The 19,890-nt window shown below is 42.5% G+C and overlaps 1 protein-coding gene across 1 annotated transcript; it reads left to right on the top strand.

The window, feature by feature from the left end:
* Positions 1-1,374: 1,374 nt before the first annotated feature.
* On the top strand, positions 1,375-18,720 carry ZIM2 (zinc finger imprinted 2). Its single transcript, XM_045892510.3, has 5 exons — positions 1,375-2,002; positions 4,328-4,428; positions 7,865-7,991; positions 10,793-10,885; positions 13,384-18,720. The coding sequence occupies exons 1-5, from the start codon at positions 1,624-1,626 to the stop codon at positions 14,358-14,360; spliced, it is 1,677 nt and encodes a 558-aa protein (XP_045748466.1). The 5' UTR covers positions 1,375-1,623; the 3' UTR covers positions 14,361-18,720.
* The last annotated feature ends 1,170 nt before the right edge of the window (positions 18,721-19,890 follow it).

Here is a 19,890-nt window from a genome sequence, read left to right as displayed (position 1 = left end):
CCTCCCACCATCACCTCTGCCCACCCAGGATGAAAGGAAATGTTTAAATAAAGCAATAATAAAATGTAATTGCATATTTAACTTATTTCTGGGTGGACAGTGATAGATTGCACATTAATATACTAAAATTCTACAAAGACTAAAGAGCAGGTGGCTAGAATTTTTTTTAATCAAGTAGGACAAGGAATATCCTTCATTTGTATATAGTCTTTACCAATCAGCGACAGAAAGAAGACAAAGGATAGGTGCAATTTATAAAGGGCCAATAAGTCTGGGGGGAAAAAAAAGGAAGCTTTATTATTAATTTAAGGAAATGCAGAATTAAAGAATAAAAAATATATTTTTCATCTGTTTAATTGGCAACAAATTTTGAGAAATGATAATATTCTTGCTGGGTAGACCAGTTACATAATTTGCAGGGCCTAATGCAAAATGAAATATGAAGCCCTTTGTTTAAAATATGACTCGGGTGCCTGGGTGGCTCAGTCGTTAAGCGTCTGCCTTCGGCTCAGGTCGTGATCCCAGGGTCCTGGGATCGAGCCCCACATCGGGCTCCCTGCTCGGCGGGAAGCCTGCTTCTCCCTCTCCCACTCCCCCTGCTTGTGTTCCTGCTCTCGCTCTCTCTCTCTCTGTCAAATAAATAAAAATCTTTAAAAAAAAATTAAAATATGAAAAATCTCAAGATAGCAACAGCAGAGCATTAAACTAAGCTTGAGGCCTTTCTGAGCATGGAGCCTTGTATGACTGCACTGGTTGCATGCCCATGAAGCTGGCCCTATTGACTTGCAAGATGGCTGTGTAATCTTATATATTGAGATGGGAAGAGGAAATTAGTGGAAGCCTTGTATGAATGTACTATTCTACCATGGTTCTTTCTCCTCTCAAACACTACTGTCTGATTCTTTTCAGTTAGAATGTTCTGGAAGGTGTGTCGTGATAGCTCATTACGGTTTTAATTCCTATTTCTCTGATAACTAATGCAGTTGAGCCCCATTTCATGTCTCTTGGCCATTTAGCTCTGTTTTGTGCAATACCGGCTCAAATCTTTTAAATTTTTTGCTGTTGCTTATATCCCTTTTTCTTACTGATTTGTGTGAGTTCTTTAAATATTTTGCCTAAGAAGCTAGTCCTTTGTATGACGTATGTGTTATAAGACTCTTTCCTTATTCTGTATAGTATAAAGTCACCTTAACTCATTTATTTTTTGAAGTGAAATTCTCCTGTGGTTCATCAAATTAATTCAGTTCTTTGTGTTTGGGGTTCAAGTCTCTTTTCCCTTCAGTGCCATTTCTGAAATATTTCAAGCCTGTGCCTGTGCATTTTCCAGATCTGGGGATGGGGCTAAAGTAGCATCTTACCTGGAGATGTGCAAATTTCTGTTTGTGTATTTAGGCATTTGTGTGAAATGAAGTAACTGCTTTTGCTTCAAATCTCCTCCACCCCATTGTCCAGTGCTAACTGTGCAGGCCATTTGTAAGTCTCTCTACATAATTTCTACAGGTCCTGGGTTTCTGTGTCTTTTTTTCATACGATACAACTCTGCCTACCATCTTCCACAAAGTATGTTCTGAAGCAGGCTGCCTTTTAAAGTATCTCCATCCTGTGAAGGGCCAAGCTGTAAAGATGCTGCACATGACAGATTTTTTGGATATCTTGAAGAATCCCCAGCTCTTCCGTCTACATGATCAAGAAGAGAATCCAGAAACCATCCGCATAAGAAATCCAGGGGCTCTGAAAGTTTCTCATCAGAAGTTTAGGGATTTTCAATATCTTTCAGTGACCGGGCCACACCAAGCTGTGAGCCAAATCCAGGAGCTCTGCTGGCAATGGCTGCAGCCGGAGACCCACACCAAGGAGCAGATGATGGAGCAACTGGTGCTGGAACAGTTTCTGAACACCCTACCAGAGGAGGTTCGGACCTGGGTGAGGTCAAAAAAGCCTAAGAACAGCAAGGAGGCAGGAACCCTGGTGGCCAGTTTGATCCAAGCATGTGAGGAGAAAGGTGAGAGAGAAAGGAAGCCACTAGTCATTTCCATTTACTGAACATCCTCTGTATGCCTGGCATGCATAGGAGATGTCAAATGAATAAGTGAAAGAATAAATTTTATAATCCAGTCTAATCTGCCTCATATGAGATGGACGAAATTTTGGGTTTGGCTTTTGCTTTTAATATTTACTATTTCTCTGAGAGTACCCCTTCTCTCCAGCTTTGTTCTTTCCTGCTCCATTTCTTATCTCACCTAAACTTGAGTATCAACACAAAACAAGACAACACACAGGAGGTTATAAAATGGGGGAGCTACGAGGCCTGGAAGTTTAACCTTTACCAAAATTTGGTCTGTTGGAAACTCAAGTTACTAGATTGGAACTAAGGATATTTTAATAATGAAAGAAGAAAGCCATTTACTCCTCATTGTCCTTTGAATAAAAGTGATACTAAAAACAAAGTATTGTTTAGGGGTATTTATATACATATATATATATAGAGAGAGAGAGAGAGGGAGGTAGACAGAGAGAGGCAGGCAAGGGAAAAAAAAGTATGAACATAAGACCACAGTTACCTCTGGAGAGAAGGCTGGGGGTGGACAGGAAAAAGCACACGGGTAGATATAAGTTACTGGGAATGTTCTAGATTGGGGGTTAGGTAGTGAATTCACAGGCATTAATTATACTTAAGCATGTAAATGAATAAATTTAAAGTAAACAAGGTCATGCATGGTTTAATACTGATTCCATGAATTAAGGATTATGATTAATCCAGTTATGTGTACCTGCATTTTTTTTAAAGATTTCATTTATTCATTTGAGACACAGAAATATATATAGAGAGAGAGCATGAGCAATGGGAGAAGCAGAGGGAGAGGGAGAAGCAGACTCCCCGCTGAGCCAGGAGCCCGATGCGGGGCTCGATCCCAGGACCCTGGGATCATGACCTGAGCCGAAGGCAGATGCTTAATCATCTGAGCCACCCGGCGCCCCTGTACCTGCATTTCTTAAAAGGATTTTGAAGATGATAATAGTAAACATGTTGAATACTTTTTTTTAAAAGATTTTATTTATTTATTTGATGCAGAGAGAGCACAGCAGGGGGGAGCAGTAGGCAGAGGGAGAGGGAGAAACAGGGTCCCTGGTGAGCAAGGAGCCCGATGCAGGACTCGATCCCAGGACCCTGGGATCGTGACCTGAGCCGAAGGCGGATGCTTAACTGACAGCCACCCAGGCGTCCCATGTTGAATACTTTCAAGGTACTATATTCTAGGTGTTTTATATATACGAATTTATATAGTTCTCTTAATAGCTTTTGAAACAGGTGTTACCCTTATTCTATAGATGAGGAGACAGAGGCATGTAGAGGTTGAGTAACTTGCCCATGACCCCACAATTCGTCAGGGTTCAGACCTGGGCAGCTCGCTCCAGCATCTGTACTCTAATCATGGTGTTATAGTGCCTCAGGTGGACAAGGAGGGTATTGTCCCAGAGGTTAAAAACTTGGCCAGGGGCACCTAGGTGGCTTAGTCTTTAAGTGTCTGCCTTCGGTCATGGTCCCAGAGTGCTGGGATCGAGCCCCGTATCGGGCTCCCTGCTCCACGGGAAGCCTGCTTCTCCCTCTCCCACTCCCCCTGCTTGTGTTCCCTCTCTCGCTGTGTCTCTCTCTGTCAAATAAATAAATAAAATCTTTAAAAAAATAAATAAAAATAAATAAAAACTTGGCCAAAGGCCCAGAGCTATTGATGGAGCTGGAATTCAGGGGAAAAGAAAGCTACCTAGGATATGAGAAAGAAACAACAGATGAATAAAGGGTGCACTTGGAAAGAGACTACAGGCAGGGAAGGCCTTCAAGGTTCTGGTTACTGTAGGGAATGTGGCCGTCTTCTAGATCGGTGAATGAAAAAGATTTAGGAAAATCTTTAAGAGCTGCCACTTTTTAAAATGCTTGTGTCCTTTATATATGTAATGTTTAAGCCTTACAAGATCACTTAGAAGTATAAGTATTATTTCCATTTTACAGTTGAGAAACTGAGGTTCCCTGGTGCTTATGAGTGGACGGTGAGGTTGGGAACCACTGATAAAGAAGGAATTTCCACTTTATTTGGAAGGCAGTAGGGAGTCATTGAAGGGTTTAAAGCTGGGAAATGCCCAGAGCTCTTTTTTGGAACTTGCTATACTGAAAGGAGAAAAGATGTCTATGGTGTTTCTCTTATAGGAAGTCCAGGACTGCTGCTGTCTTCCATGGCAGGAAGGATGGTATTGGGTGGCAAGCACTCTCTGTGTCTCTGGGTACTGCCAGACTGGACTCAGTTCCATGGTCATTCCTTCTCTCTTCTAGGTTTCCCTCCTCAGGACTTTGTCATTGCAGAAGAGAGGAACACCGACGAACTCCAAAAGGACACAGAGATGTCTGACAATCCCTCATCTGCTGGATCCCAGGTACGTGAAGCTTTCTTCTGATTTTGTTCTCCAATATGGGTATCTCACCCTCCTGATTTCTAGACCTTCCCTATCGAATTAAATCACATTCTCATTTCCTTTAAGTCTTTATATAAATATCACCTAACTGAGCCTTTCCCTGGCTATCTTATTTAAATTTTTTTTCTGACTTGGGGGGCCTGGGTGGCTCAATCAGTTGAGCTACAGACTCTTAGTTTCAGCTCAGGTCATGATCTCAGGGTTGTGGGATTGAGCCCCACCTCAGGCTCCATGCTCAGTGCAGAGTCTGCTTGTCCCTCTCCCTCCCCTCCTCCCCTGAGAGGGTCATGTGTATGCTCTCTCTCTCAAATAAATAAAATCTTAAAAAAAATTTTTTCTGACTCTTTATATCTTCTTTCCCTGCTTTATTTTTTTCCCTGCTTTATTTTTCTCTGTTGGACTAATCACCATCCCACATACTACACGTTTAACATTTTTCTGCTTTTTCTTTTTTTTTTTTTAAAGATTTTATTTATTTATTTGGCAGAGAGAGACACAGCGAGAGAGAGAACACAAGCAGGGGGAGTGGGAGAGAGAGAAGCAGGCTTCCCGCGGTGGAGGGAGCCCGATGCGGGGCTCGATCCCAGGACCCTGGGATCATGACCTGAGCCGAAGGCAGATGCTTAACGACTGAGCCACCCAGGCACCCCCATTTTTCTGCTTTTTCTATCTCTTGAATTAATTGTTTTGCTTGTTTTTTTAGTATTCCATTTTATGCCCAGTGTTGGCTCATTTAAAACAACTCTTATGTGGTTTGCACTGTTATGCTCCTTTTTATGTGTGAAATAAATGGCAGCTATTATAGGGACATGATACTGTTGTGAGGTTTTATTTTTTTTTTTTCAAAAATGTTCTCCTGGGGCGCCTGGGTGGCTCAGATGGTTAAGCGTCTGCCTTCGGCTCAGGTCATGATCCCAGGGTCCTGGGATCGAGTCCCACATCGGGCTCCTGACTCAGCGGGGAGTCTGCTTCTTCCTCTCCCTCTGCCTCTCCCACTGCTCATGCTCTCTCTCTCTCTATCTCTGTGTCTCAAATGAATAAATAAAATCTTTAAAAAAAAAAATGTTCTCCTTAATGTTCTTGTTAAATCATTTCTTTAAAAATTTATTTATTTGCTTTAGGCGGGGAAGGGCAGAGAAAGAGGGAGAGAGAATCCTGAGCAGACTCCATGGAGCCTGATTTCTGATTTTAACCAACTGAGCCACCCAGGCGCCCTGATTTCTGATTTTAAAACTCCAGTTAATAGTACTAAATCTATAAATTTTTTAGTGTTGGCAGTTAATATGAATTTTGAATAAAATAATAAAAAACCTATAATAAAAACCAAATAACCTCCTTGGTAGGAGCTGGGCAGCCAGTGTATGACTTCTACTTTAAATCAGTTGCTCATAGATCTGCATAATGTTTTCCTGAAAACACAAAAGATGTATATTAATAAAATGTGTATCATATTCTTATGTAGTCTTCTAATATCTACTTTTTATTTTATTTATTTTATTTATTTATTCATTTGAGACACAGAGATACAGAGAGAGAGAGAGAGCATGAGCAGGGAGAGAGGCAGAGGGAGAGGGAGAAGCAGGCTCCCTGCTGAGCCAGGAGCCCGATGTGGGGGCTCGATCCCAGGACCCCGGGATCATGACCTGAGCCGAAGGCAGACGCTTAACCGACTGAGCCACCCAGGTGCCCCAAAATCTACTTTTTAAATTCAACCTTAGGGGTACCTGGGTAGCACAGTCGGTTGAGTGTCCCGACTGCTGGTTTTGGCTCGGGTCATGATCTGGGGGTTGTGGGGTTAAGTCCTATGTTGGGCTCTGCACTCAGTGTGGAGTCTGCTTAGGTTTCTTTCTGCCCCTCCCCCACCAGGCACATGTGCACACACATGCACTCGCCTGCTCTCTCTCTCAAATAAATCTTTAAATTAATTAATTGATTCAACCTTAGGTTATCAAGACTGTTGTAACTGTAGTTAATTGGTTTGCATTGCTGGAATATTATTCCATTGTGTGACTATTACTGTAATATATTTATCTCTTTTACTCTAAACAGACATGTGGATTGTTTCTAGGTTTTGGATGTTACAAACAGCACTGTTAAGAATATAAATGTCAGGGGGCGCCTGGCTGGCGTAGCCAGTTAAGCATCTGACTCTTGATTTCAGCTCAGGTCATGATCTTGGGGTTGTGAGATCAAGCCCCATGTCAGCCTCCACGCTGGATGTGGAGCCTGCTTAAGATTCTCTCACCCTGTCCCTCTGCCCCTCCTCCTATTTCATGCATTTGTGCACGCTTTCTCTCTCTCTCTCTCTCACTCACTCGCTAAAAAAAAAGAATATAAGTGTCTCCAAGTAAACATGATCAGATATACCTAGGAATATAATCTCTGGGTCCAAAGTGGTTTACCAATTTACATTTCCCCTAGCATCTAATAAGAGGTCTCATGAGTCCACATTCTAGACAACATTTGGTATTGCCAGACTTATTAATTTTTGTCAGTTGAATGAGTATAAATGGTACGGTGTCATTTTGATTTGCATTTCTCTGTTTATTAATAAGATTGAATATCTCTTTATGAGCTCTTTGGGTTTTACAGATGAGTCACTGAGGCTTAACCTACCCACATTCACAAAGATTGTAAGAACCAGAGCCAGGACTTAAACCTAGCTCTCTCTGATTCCTGAGGCTGAGGTATACTGCTTAGCTTTTAATTATGCACATTCATTATTTATAAAGTAGCTTAAAAGGATCTTTTTTTAAAAAGATTTTATTTATTTGTCAGAGAGAGAGAGAGTGTGAGTGCACAAGCAGGGAGAGCAGCAGGCAGAGGGAGAAGGAGGCTCCCTGCTGAGCAAGGGCCCCATGCGGGTCTCGACCCCAGGACCCTGGGTTCACAACCTGAGCCAAAGGTAGACGCTTAACGGACTGAGCCACCTAGGGAATCCCTTAAAAGTATCTTTTGCCTTCAATCCAAATTTGTAGTAATTAGCAACAGGCACTATCTCAGACATATTCCCCCTTCTTTCATACTACAAGACAAAGAAAGGTACATTACTAGGTCCCTGTACCCTCTGGATTAGAACACTTGGATTAGAAGCTTTCTGCCAGGGGCGCCTGGGTGGCTCAGTCAGTCAAACGTCTGCCTTCGGCTCAGGTCGTGATCCCAGGGTCCTAGGATTAAGCCCAGCATCGGGCTACCTGCTCGGCAGGGAGCCTGTTTCTCCCTCTGCCCCTCCCCCGCTGTGTTTTCTCTCTGTCAAATAAATAAAATCTTTGAAAAAAAAAAAAAGCTTTCTGCCAGTCTGAATGCTTTATGTTCAGTCCTCTCTCATCAGGCGCCTTTCCCCTCTTTGGGATAATTTCTGGATTTTGACCATTTGGAAGTGTTTTTGGTATTTTAGGAGTTGGTGACTTTCAAGGATGTGGTTGTGGACTTCACTCCGGAGGAATTAACCTACCTTAGTGCTGCTCAGAGGAACCTCTACCGGGAGGTGATGCTGGAGAATTACAGGAACCTGGTCTCCTTAGGTAAAGCTGCCTTCTCCTTGGAACTTGGTTTCTGCCCACTAGGGCAGTGGTTCTCAACTCTTTTCTGTCCTCACATCAGGAACATCAGTAATAGTGGTTCACCATGTCAGTGAATTTCAACTCAGATCAAAGACAGTATTTTATTTTATTATTATTATTTTTAAATGTTTTATTTATTTATTCATGAGAGTCACAGAGAGAGAGAGGCAGATGGAGAAGCAGGCTCCCCGCGGAGCAGGGAGCCCGATGCGGGGCTCGATCCCAGGACCCTGGGATCATGACCTGAGCCGAAGGCAGACGCTTAACCATCTGAGCCACCCAGGTGCTCCTCAAAGACAGTATTTTAATATCAAATTCACTCTTACTCCTAATAGGGCCAACATTGAGTACTTAATATGTATCAGGCATTAGTCTAAGCACTGTACATGTCTTAATTCCTTTAATCCTTACACTAGTCCTGTGAGGGAGAGGTGTATTTCCTGTTATTTTTATTATTATTGCCACTTTACAGATGAGGAAACAGAGCCATGGGAAAGTTAAATTATCTAAAACCACATGGCTACAAAGTGGCAGGTTGAGATTTGACCCTTAGTGGATCAGCTCCAGAATCTGCTCCCTTAAATTAAATGACTGTACTGTTGGATGGGGGTGGGTTTCATCAGGTCTTGGCACAGTAGAAGGCTCGCAGTGAGGTTTTTTGAATGTGAAGAATTGATGAAAATTTCAGGAGCTCCAAAGGCTTCTACTAGACTTAAAGTTTAAGAGTAAGGGATTGCCAGTCTCTCTTCATATCCAGAGGCAAGGTTGTTTACCTCTCCCCACAAGCTAAAAAATTTTAGTACCAGTGCCAGGGTCTTCATTTCAGTGGCTTTTGGGGGGCCTGAGGTCTCCTGAAACACACAGTCAAACCAAACACCATTCCAATGGCAGTAAGCTGATGCTCTTGTCCTTGTCAAGTCAGAGACCTATGTGAGGAGATGGAAGTGCCTTACCTTACAAGAGTGTGTAATTTGAGGGATGCCTGGGTGGTACAGTCGGTTAAGGGTCGGACTCTAGTTTTGGCTCAGGTCGTGATCTCAGGGTCCTGGGATCTGTACTCAGCATGGAGTCTGCTTGAGATTCTCTCTCCTTCTCCCTCTGCCCCTCCTGCTCATGCATGCGCACTCTCTCTCTCTCTCTCAAATAAATATTAAAAAGAAGGGTGTGTAATTTGAACTGTGACTTCTGTTGGTTACAAAGAAGGCAAAAAGGAGTGCCTTTTGCAATATAACTCTTCCCTCAGTTACCACATTTATGACTTAAAATAGAGGGAATAAGTCAGTTTTACCTTTTTAGCCCTCATGCAGTAACCTGGAGGCATTTCTGTCTTCTTGTGAGGCCTTGGCTTCTTGTATCCCCGAAGGTTTTGGGTTAATGGAGATTTTGCATATCACCCAGGACATTGTCTTCCCAAGTGTGGAATGAGTACAGTGGATTATAGAGAAGGTTATTTTAGGTAATACCTTTTGTTGGCCTTCCATTTTAGTAAAGAGAGAGCAGACCTCAGGCCCCGAGTCTTAGACAGGCGACCAAAACTAGGTAGCACTCAATAACATTAATTTTGGTTGGATCTATTGCTGTATTATCTTCGGGGCCTTTTTTCTTTTTTGCAAATGACTGTGGTTTCTGTTTTTAAGGTTGATATAAACTTTCATTTAAATAAGTGTATTTAAGTTAAAAAGAGAGATGATCTAAAGAAGAGTATTAAATGCTAAATATTACAACAGGTAGCACATAGATAGGGCTAGAATGTGAAGGTCGTTAATAAATTTGTCAGTGAAATTGTCAGTATGGCGGGTTCTGGAATAGGCAGTGGTGTTACAAAATTGATGAGGATTCCTGTTTTCATGGATGTTACTAATTCTAGTGGGGTGAGACAGACAATATGGAAATAATGAGGTAGTGTCTTAGTTCGTTTGGTCTGTTACAACAATATCCCAGAATGGGTGGTTTCTAAACAACAGACATTTATTTCTCATAGTTCTGGAGTCTGGAAGTCCAAGATCAGGGTGCCAGCACAGTCAGGTGAGGGCTGTCTTCTAGGTCACAGGCTTCCTGTTGTCTCCTCACTGGGTGGAAAGGGCTAGGGAAACTCACTGAAGCCTTTTTTTTATAAGGGCACTAATCCAATTCATGAGGGCTCCACCCTATGACCTAAGCACCTCTCAAAAGCCTACTTTCTAATAACACCACAGTGGGCTTTAGGATTTTAACATACGAATTTGGGGGGGATACAAACATTCAGACCACGGCAGGTGGCCTGCAAATGACTGAAGTTTGGGAAACACAGAACTAGGGGAGGGAGAAGGAGCAGTTTAAGACAAGGGGAATGAAGCTATCATGAGGAAAAGAACTTGTTGAGCAGCTATGACATCAGATCCCCCCAAGCTGAAGTAGAGAGCCCAGCACACTGTTCTCAAGCCCCCTTTTCAATTTTTACTCCAAAGCAGAGTTTTTCAACCTTGGCACAGTTGACGTTCAGGCCAGATCATTCCTTGCTGTGGAGGAATGTCCTGGGCATTGCAGGATGTTTAGCGAACTGGCCTCTCTGTACTAGATATCAATAGCCTTCCTTCCTCTCCCTGAACTTGTGACAACCAAAAATGTCTCCCATTTGGGCCAAAATCATTAGAAACAGGCTTCACTTTTATTTTGTGTGAATTTGCATCTTCCTTATTATCTCTGAGTCTTTAGAGCCTAGGCTGGGAGTCGCTGTGGGTGCAAAGTAAAACCCCCAAGTTATGAGTCTCCTTCTTCAACAGGGTACCAGTTCCCTAAACCTGACATTATCTCACAGCTGGAAGAGGAAGAGTCACGTGTGAGGGAGGAAGACAGCAATACAGAGATATGTCAAGGTAAGTAGTGAGGGGGAAGCCCATGGAGACTGGAATTACGGGAAGACAATCCCCCCAGTCAGTCGGGATGGGGGCTGGGAGCTGTTGGTCTGAGAGCATCCCTCAAAGTCCACTCAGGCCAGGGAAATAGAGGGCTGGTAGAGGTCTGCTCTCAGGGCTCACAAGGTTTCACCACTTAGTGTGCACTTAGTTCTTCTTTCATCTGCTCTTCCTGTAGTCGGAGCGACTCTCTTGCCTGGTGCCAGGGAGGCCCGTTTCCCTTTTCTCTACTCTTCCAACCCCTGTACTTATTCGTGCCTTTCCCCTTGCAGCTAGACCTCGGTCTTTCCTCTTTAACTGAGACAAGAAAAAACCTTGGCGTGATACCACTCTTCTTTCCACTTGCCTCGCATTTTCCCACATGGCAGCTCTTCAGACTTGTTGACACCCAATGGCTCCCTTTCCCTTCCCTCTTTAACCCCCACAATCTGGTTTCCATCCCCTACCTCTGCCAACACACACACACACACACGCACACACACAGTCTCACTGTATCTCTCTCCGTCTTTCCCTCTCCCTCTCTCACACTCTGTTTCACAACGCCCAAAGGTCCCTACCAACATCCTTATGGCTCAAGGACAAAAGCCCTCTCCAAACTCTATGGCTACAATATGATAACATTTGTCATCTTTATGAAATCCTCTCCTTCTCTGAACCGGGTCACTATGTGTATCAGCCAGGATCATTGTTGCCCTTCAGCTCCTGTTAACAGAAAACCACACCCAAACTGGTATAAGCCATAAGGGGATTGTATTAGCTTACAATACTGCTCATCTGGGCTTCAGGGATGGCTGGATTCAGAGGCTCAGTGATGTTATCAAGGGCCTACTTTCATTTTTTTTTTTACTCTGCCGACAAATCCTGGGTGTGCTTTCTTGTTCCAGTCCGGGGGTGGGGCAGTGGGGGGAGAGAGAGAGAGAGAGAGAGAGCAAGCGAGCAGGTGTGTCCAAGAAGCATTCGCAAGAGCGAGGACGCTTCTTTCTCAGAAGCCCTTGACACACCTCTCCTCATTTTCAGTGTTCCATTTGGGTCATAACCCGTTCCTGAACCAGTAGCTATGCCCAGTCTAGTGGTAATCAATACAGCTTTCCCTGCCTTTTCCTGTGTAGGCAGAGAAGATGTCCAAACAAAATTCAAGGACCTACCAAGGGGACCCCTCTACCTGCCTCTGTGTTGCCCTCAGTGTCTTCTTTACATTCACTCCTTGACTCCTTCAGTCATTCCACAGATATTTATTGAGCCCTTGTGGTGGGCCAGCCCTGTTCTAGGTTCTGTGGCTACAGTAATGATCAAGTCAGACAAAATCCCTTCCTTTATAGTCCTTTCATTCTAATGGGGGTGATAGTTGATACACAGACAAGTAATAGAGTCTGAGTGTAAAGCAGGCAGTGACAAATGGGAAGCCACTTAAGAGAGGTAGTCAGACGGAGGAGGAGCCACATAGAAATCTTGAGGAAGAGTGTTGCAGGCAGAGGGAATAGCAAATACAGAGGCCGCAAGTTTGGAATGAGCTTGGGTGTTCCAGAAAAAGGAAGAAAAGCAATATGGTCTGAGTAAACTGGAGGGGGATAGGAGTTAACGTTGAGAAGATAGACATAGGCCAGCTCACATAGGAATATGTTAAAGAATGTGGATTTCATGACAAGTGAGATGTGAAAAAGGTATGAGAGGGTTTTGAGCCCAGGGAATGAGGTAGAATTATTGACTCCTTAGAACTGTGCTGTCTGATGTGACACCCACTAGACACACATAGTTGAATTTACATGAATTAAAATTGCATACATTTAAACTCGGTCACACCAGCCACATTTCAAGTGTTCTTTACCTACATGTGGCTAGTGACTATATATCAGACAGCAAAAATACACATCGTTTACCTCATTGCAGGGCATTCCACTGGGCAGCAGTGTCTAGAAAGAGCCCTCTGACCGTTCTATGGAAAGTGGGCTTTAGGAAGACCAGCAGAGAAACCAGTCGGGAGCTTGGTATTGCAGGCTAAAGCTGATGGAGGTTGGTGCTGATTGTCGAGTACGGCTTGAGGTGTTCTCTGTGAGGAGAACGGGCAGAACAGCCGTCTCTTGGTCTTCTATGCGAGTCGTCTCTTCAAAGACCATTTCCCAAAAGATCTAATCCATTGTGGGTCCAGTTATCCCTTTCCTGATGATTTCCTAATCTGCTTTCTGGCTCTACTATTTCATCTGCTATCTGCCAGCACGAGAGTGTTGTGTTCATCCTTGTCTCTTGTCAGTTTCTTTCCCACACAGAGAGTTGCCTTTGTAAAGCACAAACTTTTGACTACTACTACTCTCAAAAGAAAATCCAAACTTTTAGCAAAACATTTAAATCCCTCCCAATCTGCATAAGATCTGTTCTGTTATTTTTGGTCCCTTTCTTATGTCTCTACTATAATGATGTGTCTCTGTGAGGAAAGAATAGAGGAACTTTTACATTTCTTTTAGATGGGGAGAAAAGACCTAAAACCAAAGATCTAACTCCAGAGCAAAGCCTGCCTGTGGAAGAGTCATCCTTGGGGGCAGGAATGGAGGATCTGATGGTAGGTAACTTCTGCAGTGTCTATGTAGGAGAATCTTCTCCTGATGATCCATCAGATTTGTACCAGGTCAACCAAGAGAAACCTTTGAGTCCTGTAACAATGACTGAGCCCAAGACCCCCACTCAAGAAAGAAGCCATGACCGTGATGATTTTGAGAGGAGCTCATATCTTACTAAGCAATCAGAAGGGCTTCCAGGAAAGGATCCCCAGGAATGTGCTACTCCTGGAATTTGCACCAGTCCCCAGCCGGTGGATGACAAGCCTTTCCTCCAAGAGAACAGATGTGGATTTTGTGAAAGAACTTTTATTACCCAGACAGCTCGTGAGAGACATGAGCAGATCCATACTGGGAAGAAACCCTTTGAATGTAAACGATGTGGAGAAGCCTTCTACCTCATGCCACACCTCACCAGACATCAGAGGACTCACCGGAATGGTGAGACGTCCTTTGGATGCAACGAAGGTGGAAAGTCTTTCATCCAGCATGCAAATATCGGTGGCCGTGTAAGAATTCATAGGCAGGAAGACTACTATGAATGTTCCCAGTGTGGCAGAGCCTTTATCCAGGATGTGCATCTTTTCCAACATCTCAAAGCCCACGAGGCAGCAAAAGCCCTTCCCCCTAGGTTGCCCCGTGTTAAGACGTATTTAATTCGGTATCAGCGGAAACATGACTATGTGGGAGAGAGAGCCTGTCAGTGTTGTGACTGTGGCAGAGCCTTCAGTCGGACTTCACATCTCATTCAGCACTACCGAATTCATGCTCAAGAGAGACCTTACCAGTGTCAGCTGTGTGGGAAGTGTTTCAGCCGACCCTCCCACCTCACCCGCCATTATCAGCTCCATTCTCAAGAGAAACCTGATGAGTGCAATCATTACTAAAAACCTCCAGTCAGAGAACATTCTCAACATCTTTGGCTTCATCCTGGGGAGAGACCCTCTGAGTGCTCTGAATGCGAGAATACCTTCCTCCAGCTCTCACAACTTAATGACTTGAAAACTCATCATGATGTGATAAAAAACATGGCGAATGGTTGCAAGGGTACAGACCAGCCTTTTGCAAAAGAAGATCCAGCACACGTATCAGTAGTCACACAGCTGAAAATCCTTACAAAGAATATTTTTGTTGCATAGGAAAGAAGTTAATAGATTTTGCCTTTCTTTTGGTGGTATTCGTGGAATGGAAAACTTTCATTTTGACACCCTGACAAAAATTTTGTGACTGGCCGTTGGACTTCAGACAGGCAGTCTGTTCCCAAGTTTTTCTAGGAGTGTTTACGTACAGTATCTTCATGTGGGATGTGTCAACACAGAGCGTGGTAGAAAGATTTTCAAGGTGTGCTTATATTGATTCGTCCACAAGGCTGATGTAACTGGCAATGTGTTTACATCACACCTCATAATTCACAAAACATTGTCATGTATATTATTTTATTTGATCTTTTAAGGAATGCTGCAGTGTACCTAGTGGGCATATTTATTCTATTTTTACAGGCAAGGCGAACTTGAAGCTCCCAAGTGGTTGGTTGATCTGACCCAGGTTGTAAGTGATGAAGTAGGAAATGAACCCCGGCTTTGTTTTATTTTGAGATTTCATGAGGTATTTATTTCATATCTTGATGTTTGACCCTGGTTTTCTTTACTCCTGCCACTTCCTCTCTGAAGAAAAGGCAGTGCTCTACTGCCTTCAGCCATCTTCCTCTGTAGTAGTCCCAGCACTGTTTCATGTGAAATCAGACAAGGACACCTACAGTATTAGAGGTTCAGAAAGTTTTCTTAGGGTGAAGTATGATAGCCACTTCCCTTGAGATTTAGGATTAGAGGATGACTTTCTGAGACTAATTCAGGGAGGTGTATTTTTGCTAAACACTTTCTTGTAAGTGTTCTTGTAGGTCATAAAACGGTTACTAATCAAGGAGAATCTTTTTTGTAGTTTCCTGTGGTTGTCTGAGGGATTAGGGTTTCTTGTTTCCCTTTTCCTTCCTTTAAAAAAAATCCTGTTTGAGAACTTTCTTGGGCTGTGGCATCATTAGCACAGCGAACTTCACCTAAAATCCTAATTCTACACAGAACACACTTTGCTCTTTAAAGGTATGAGCCCAGAGTTGCACAAAAATCTCTTGAATGCCATATTGCTATAATGTTAAAAGCTTTCCATCACTGCCTTGATTGGTGGTCAGATACAGAGACACATGGTAACCAGTTGGACCTGGAATCCCAGAACCTGATCCCTTGCCTGGTAGGGTGACTTGTTGCTGTTGTTATTCACTGCCCTGCTTTTTCTCATCAGCCCTTTTTAAGGTTGATCTATGATGCGTGGCCCAGAGTCATGAAATTAAAAGCAAACATTACTCGTCAGAACCTGATGAGCCAAACGAATGTTAGCCGCACAACCTCTCTTCATTTCCAAAGTTCTTGATGAAATAGCCCTCACTGGCAGGCCCTATTTTCTCATGACAGTCTACTCTTCAACCTACTGTAAACTGGTTTCTGATCCTGCCACCACTCCCACAAAGGAACAGGATGTCAGTGCATCTTAATTGATAGTGATACTGATTAGTCTTGATGCCTTGATTTAAAGTGCTGTCCACTGGGTTGTTCTTTAAAGTTACTATTTATTTCTCTTTGTAATTAATAAGTATCCTACTGGAGAAATTATGAGACTGCAAGTACAGATCTTCCTTGATTTACGATGAGGTTTTGTCCTGATAAACCTATCGTAAATTGAAAATATTGTAAGCTGAAAGTGCATTTAATATGCCTCACCTACTGAACATCATAGCTTGGCATATTCTACCTTAAAAGTGCTCAGAATACTTACACTTGCCTATAGTTGGGCAAAATTATCTAATACAAAGCCTGTTTTATCATTGTGTTGAATATCTCATGTAATTTTTTGTTTGTTTGTTTAAGATTTTTTTTTTTGAGACAGAATGAGAGAGAGAGAGAGCACATGAGAGGGGGGAGGGTCAGAGGGAGAAGCAGGCTCCCTGCCGAGCAGGGAGCCCGATGCAGGACTCGATCCCGGGACTCCAGGATCATGACCTAGCCGAAGGCAGTCGCTTAACCAACTGAGCCACCCAGGCGCCCTATCTCATGTAATTTATTGAATACTATACTGAAAGTGAAAAACAGAATGACTGTATGGGTACATAAGGGTTCTAAGTGTATTGGTTGTTTATCTTGTGATTACAAGGCTGACAGGGAGCTGGGGCTCGCTACCACTCGCTGCCACTGCCCAGTATCATGAGAGAGTCTTGTACCATATATCATTAGGTGCGGAAAAGATAAAAATTCAAAATTTGAAGTACAGTTTCTACTGAATGCATTTGCTTTTGTAAAGTCATTGTAAAGTCAAAATATCATATGTTGAACCATCATAAGTCAGGAACTGCCTGTATCCAGTTTCTCCTCAAACTTTTACCCACTAAATTTTAGCATCTTGCAAATAGATCTCGCCTACAGCCATTGTGGCTCTGTGGTATTATAAGGTGAATTTCTATTTCCCTCATTCTTTCTACATTTAGTAATTAGATTTCTCATGTGAGGAAGTTACCCACCCTATTTATTTATTCAGTAATTTATTTATATCAGTATGAATTCATGGATATTTATTTTATTCTATGGGCTGTAATTAAATACTATTTATTTTGTTCACATTCTTCCAGTGTTGGCTGTTGGGAACCCTTTCAGGTTGGCTCCTGGGCCTTCTTAACAAGCTGCCAACCTTTTCTGAACACTTTTAACTTGCTACACCCTCCTTAATTTCTCTCCCTTCCCCTCCAGGAATTCCCTGTATGACTTTTTGATGGATTCTACCTCCCATCTTGTGAAATCAGCTTCTTTCCCCAGGGCCATCAGTTTACTCAGGCTCCTGTCAATCTCAGTCATTTCATTTCTCCCCTCGCCATTTTTGCTAAATCTACATTGTGATTCACTTAATACATTTTTTCAATTGTCTTCTCTCTGTTTTTTAAATTTTAATACATCTACTTTATTTTTTAAAAGATTTTATTTATTTTTTTATTTGAGAGAGAGCACGTGCCAGGGGAGAGGCAAAGGGAAAGGAAGAAGCAGGCTCTCTGCCAAGCAAGAAGCCTGACGTGGGGCTCGATCCCAGGACTCTGGGATCATGACCTGAGCCGAAGGCAGACGCTTAACTGACTGAGCCACCCAGGCACCCCTTAATACATCTACTTTAGGAGGAAAATTTTAAATCACCTCAAACAAAGGGTTTTACCCGGGCCATAATCAGATTTCCCTGATAGCTGCTAAGATGTCTTTTTACAATTAGCTCATTTGAATCCAGATTCAAACATGGTCTACAAATTGTATTTGGTTGTCTGATCTCTTGAGTCTTAATCTAAAGCAGTCTCCTCTTACTTTTTTTAATGCCTTGTGTGACCCCAAGGATGATGTAGAGATACACCTCCTTCCTCTTCCCACCAATTCCTAATATATCTAACAGTTTTAGTACTCTTATATTCTGGTTTAATTTTTAATTTGAAGGCACTTATTTTTAAAACTGTTTATATTGTGGTAAAAAGCACCACATAACATAATATTTGCCATCTCAAACATTTTTAAGTGTGCAGTTCAGTAGTGTTAATTATAGTCACATTATTGTTCAACAGATCCCCAGGACTTTATCATCCTGCAAAACCAAAACTCTATACCCATTAAGTAGTAACTCCATATTTCTCCCTTTTCCCAGCCCTGGTGACCATCATTCTAGCACCTTTTTTCTGTAAAAGTTTTGTGTGATTATGCAAATAATACTGGAAGAAACTGTGCCATTGTCCTGTGTGATATTCCCCATTCTAAATCTGTCTGCTTCCTGTAGTGTCTTAAGCTTGTTCCTCTCTCTCTGTTTTCTGTAAATAGAAGTTAGTATATCAGAGACTTAGATTCATCTTCAGCTTCTTTGGCAAGAATACCTTTTAGGTAGTTTTGTGTGCTTTACCAGCATGATATGGTGTTGGCTTTTCCCAGGAGTCCAGCCTTTTAAAATCACTCTCCAAGCCACTGCCCCAGTCACAGATGATGAGGTTTCCAAGCGTTCACCATCTTTGGATTATACATAGGCCAGCTGCTTTAGTTCCTTCTTCATTACCTCTTCTAGATTTCTCTACATTCCTCCATCACTCCAGTTTGGTCTTCAGACACTTGAATTAAGAGATGGTGGAGACTTCTTTTTTTTTTTTTTTATTTTAAAGATTTTATTTATTTATTTGACAGAGAGATAGTGAGAGCAGGAACACAAGCAGGGGGAGTGGGAGAGGGAGAAGCAGGATCCCCACTGAGCTGGGAGCCCGATGCGGGGCTCGATCCCAGGACCCTGGGATCATGACTTGAGCCGAAGGCAGTCGCTTAACGACTGGGCCACCCAAGCACCCCGGTGGACGAGACTTCTTGAGGGTCTGGGTGTGGGCCATTTGTTGAGAATTCTGGGCCAGGGCTTCAGACTTCTTGAGGAGCCTTAACTAGAGAAAGTCAAGGAGCACGACTTGACTAATTTTGTTCTGATGCTTCTTTCATGCCAAAACTGGAATCGGTGACAGCATGGGATAGTTGACTTTGCTTGTCACCCCTGAACTATTTGGAACATATGGAAGACATACCAGCCACTGCCTCCATATTTTACAAACTTGACCTGACCGAGATGCTACATACCTCAGCCTGTTATTTTGGTTTTCAGCTTGCTATCCTAGTGGGCTCCCAAGGATAATGCTTTTGCTGCTTCCCTCCTTTTCCCACCCAATTCCTAACAACAGCTCTTTTATTCAGGTTAATTTTTTTAAAATTTAGAAATACTCGTGTTTTAAGCATTTTTTTGTGATTATGCTGGTAATATATATTCTTTGAAGATTAGAAAATAACATGTTTTTCTTTGAATATTTGTATTACCCTCTCCCAGATACACTTGCTGCTAAAAAGGATATAAAATTGTCCAGATATTTTTCCTTTGCATAGATCTATATAGATTTTTATATAAAAATATTTTTATGAAATAGAATCGTACCATTGGCACTGTTTTGAAGGGTGTAATTTTTATTCTAATATATCATGAATATCTTTCCATATCCATATTTATGCCCCTAACTTTTGTTTTTCAGGACTGCCTAGTACTTGGTTACATAGATGTATCCTGATTTATTTTCTAGCATTAGCCTTCTAAGGTTGTATACTGAGGTTGCTTTTAATTTATCTTTTATTTGTACGTTACTGCTATCATTACACTTCCCTGTTACCTGTTAGGCCTTAGTATTTCCCTTATCAATTTGCTCTAATGTCTTTGCATATAGTCATGTTTCCTAAGAGGAAATTCCCAGCAGCAGGATATCTCGGCCAAGAGGTATGTGTATCTCAAAGGTTTTAGAAACCTTCCTGGCCTCATCCCAGCAAAGTCTAA

The sequence above is a fragment of the Mirounga angustirostris genome, unplaced genomic scaffold (assembly GCF_029215605.1).
Source record: "Mirounga angustirostris isolate CCGP_5_RB_7025 unplaced genomic scaffold, mMirAng1.0.hap1 SCAF_16, whole genome shotgun sequence".
Taxonomy (NCBI): domain Eukaryota; kingdom Metazoa; phylum Chordata; class Mammalia; order Carnivora; family Phocidae; genus Mirounga; species Mirounga angustirostris.
This window is presented reverse-complemented; position numbering and strand designations above follow the sequence as displayed.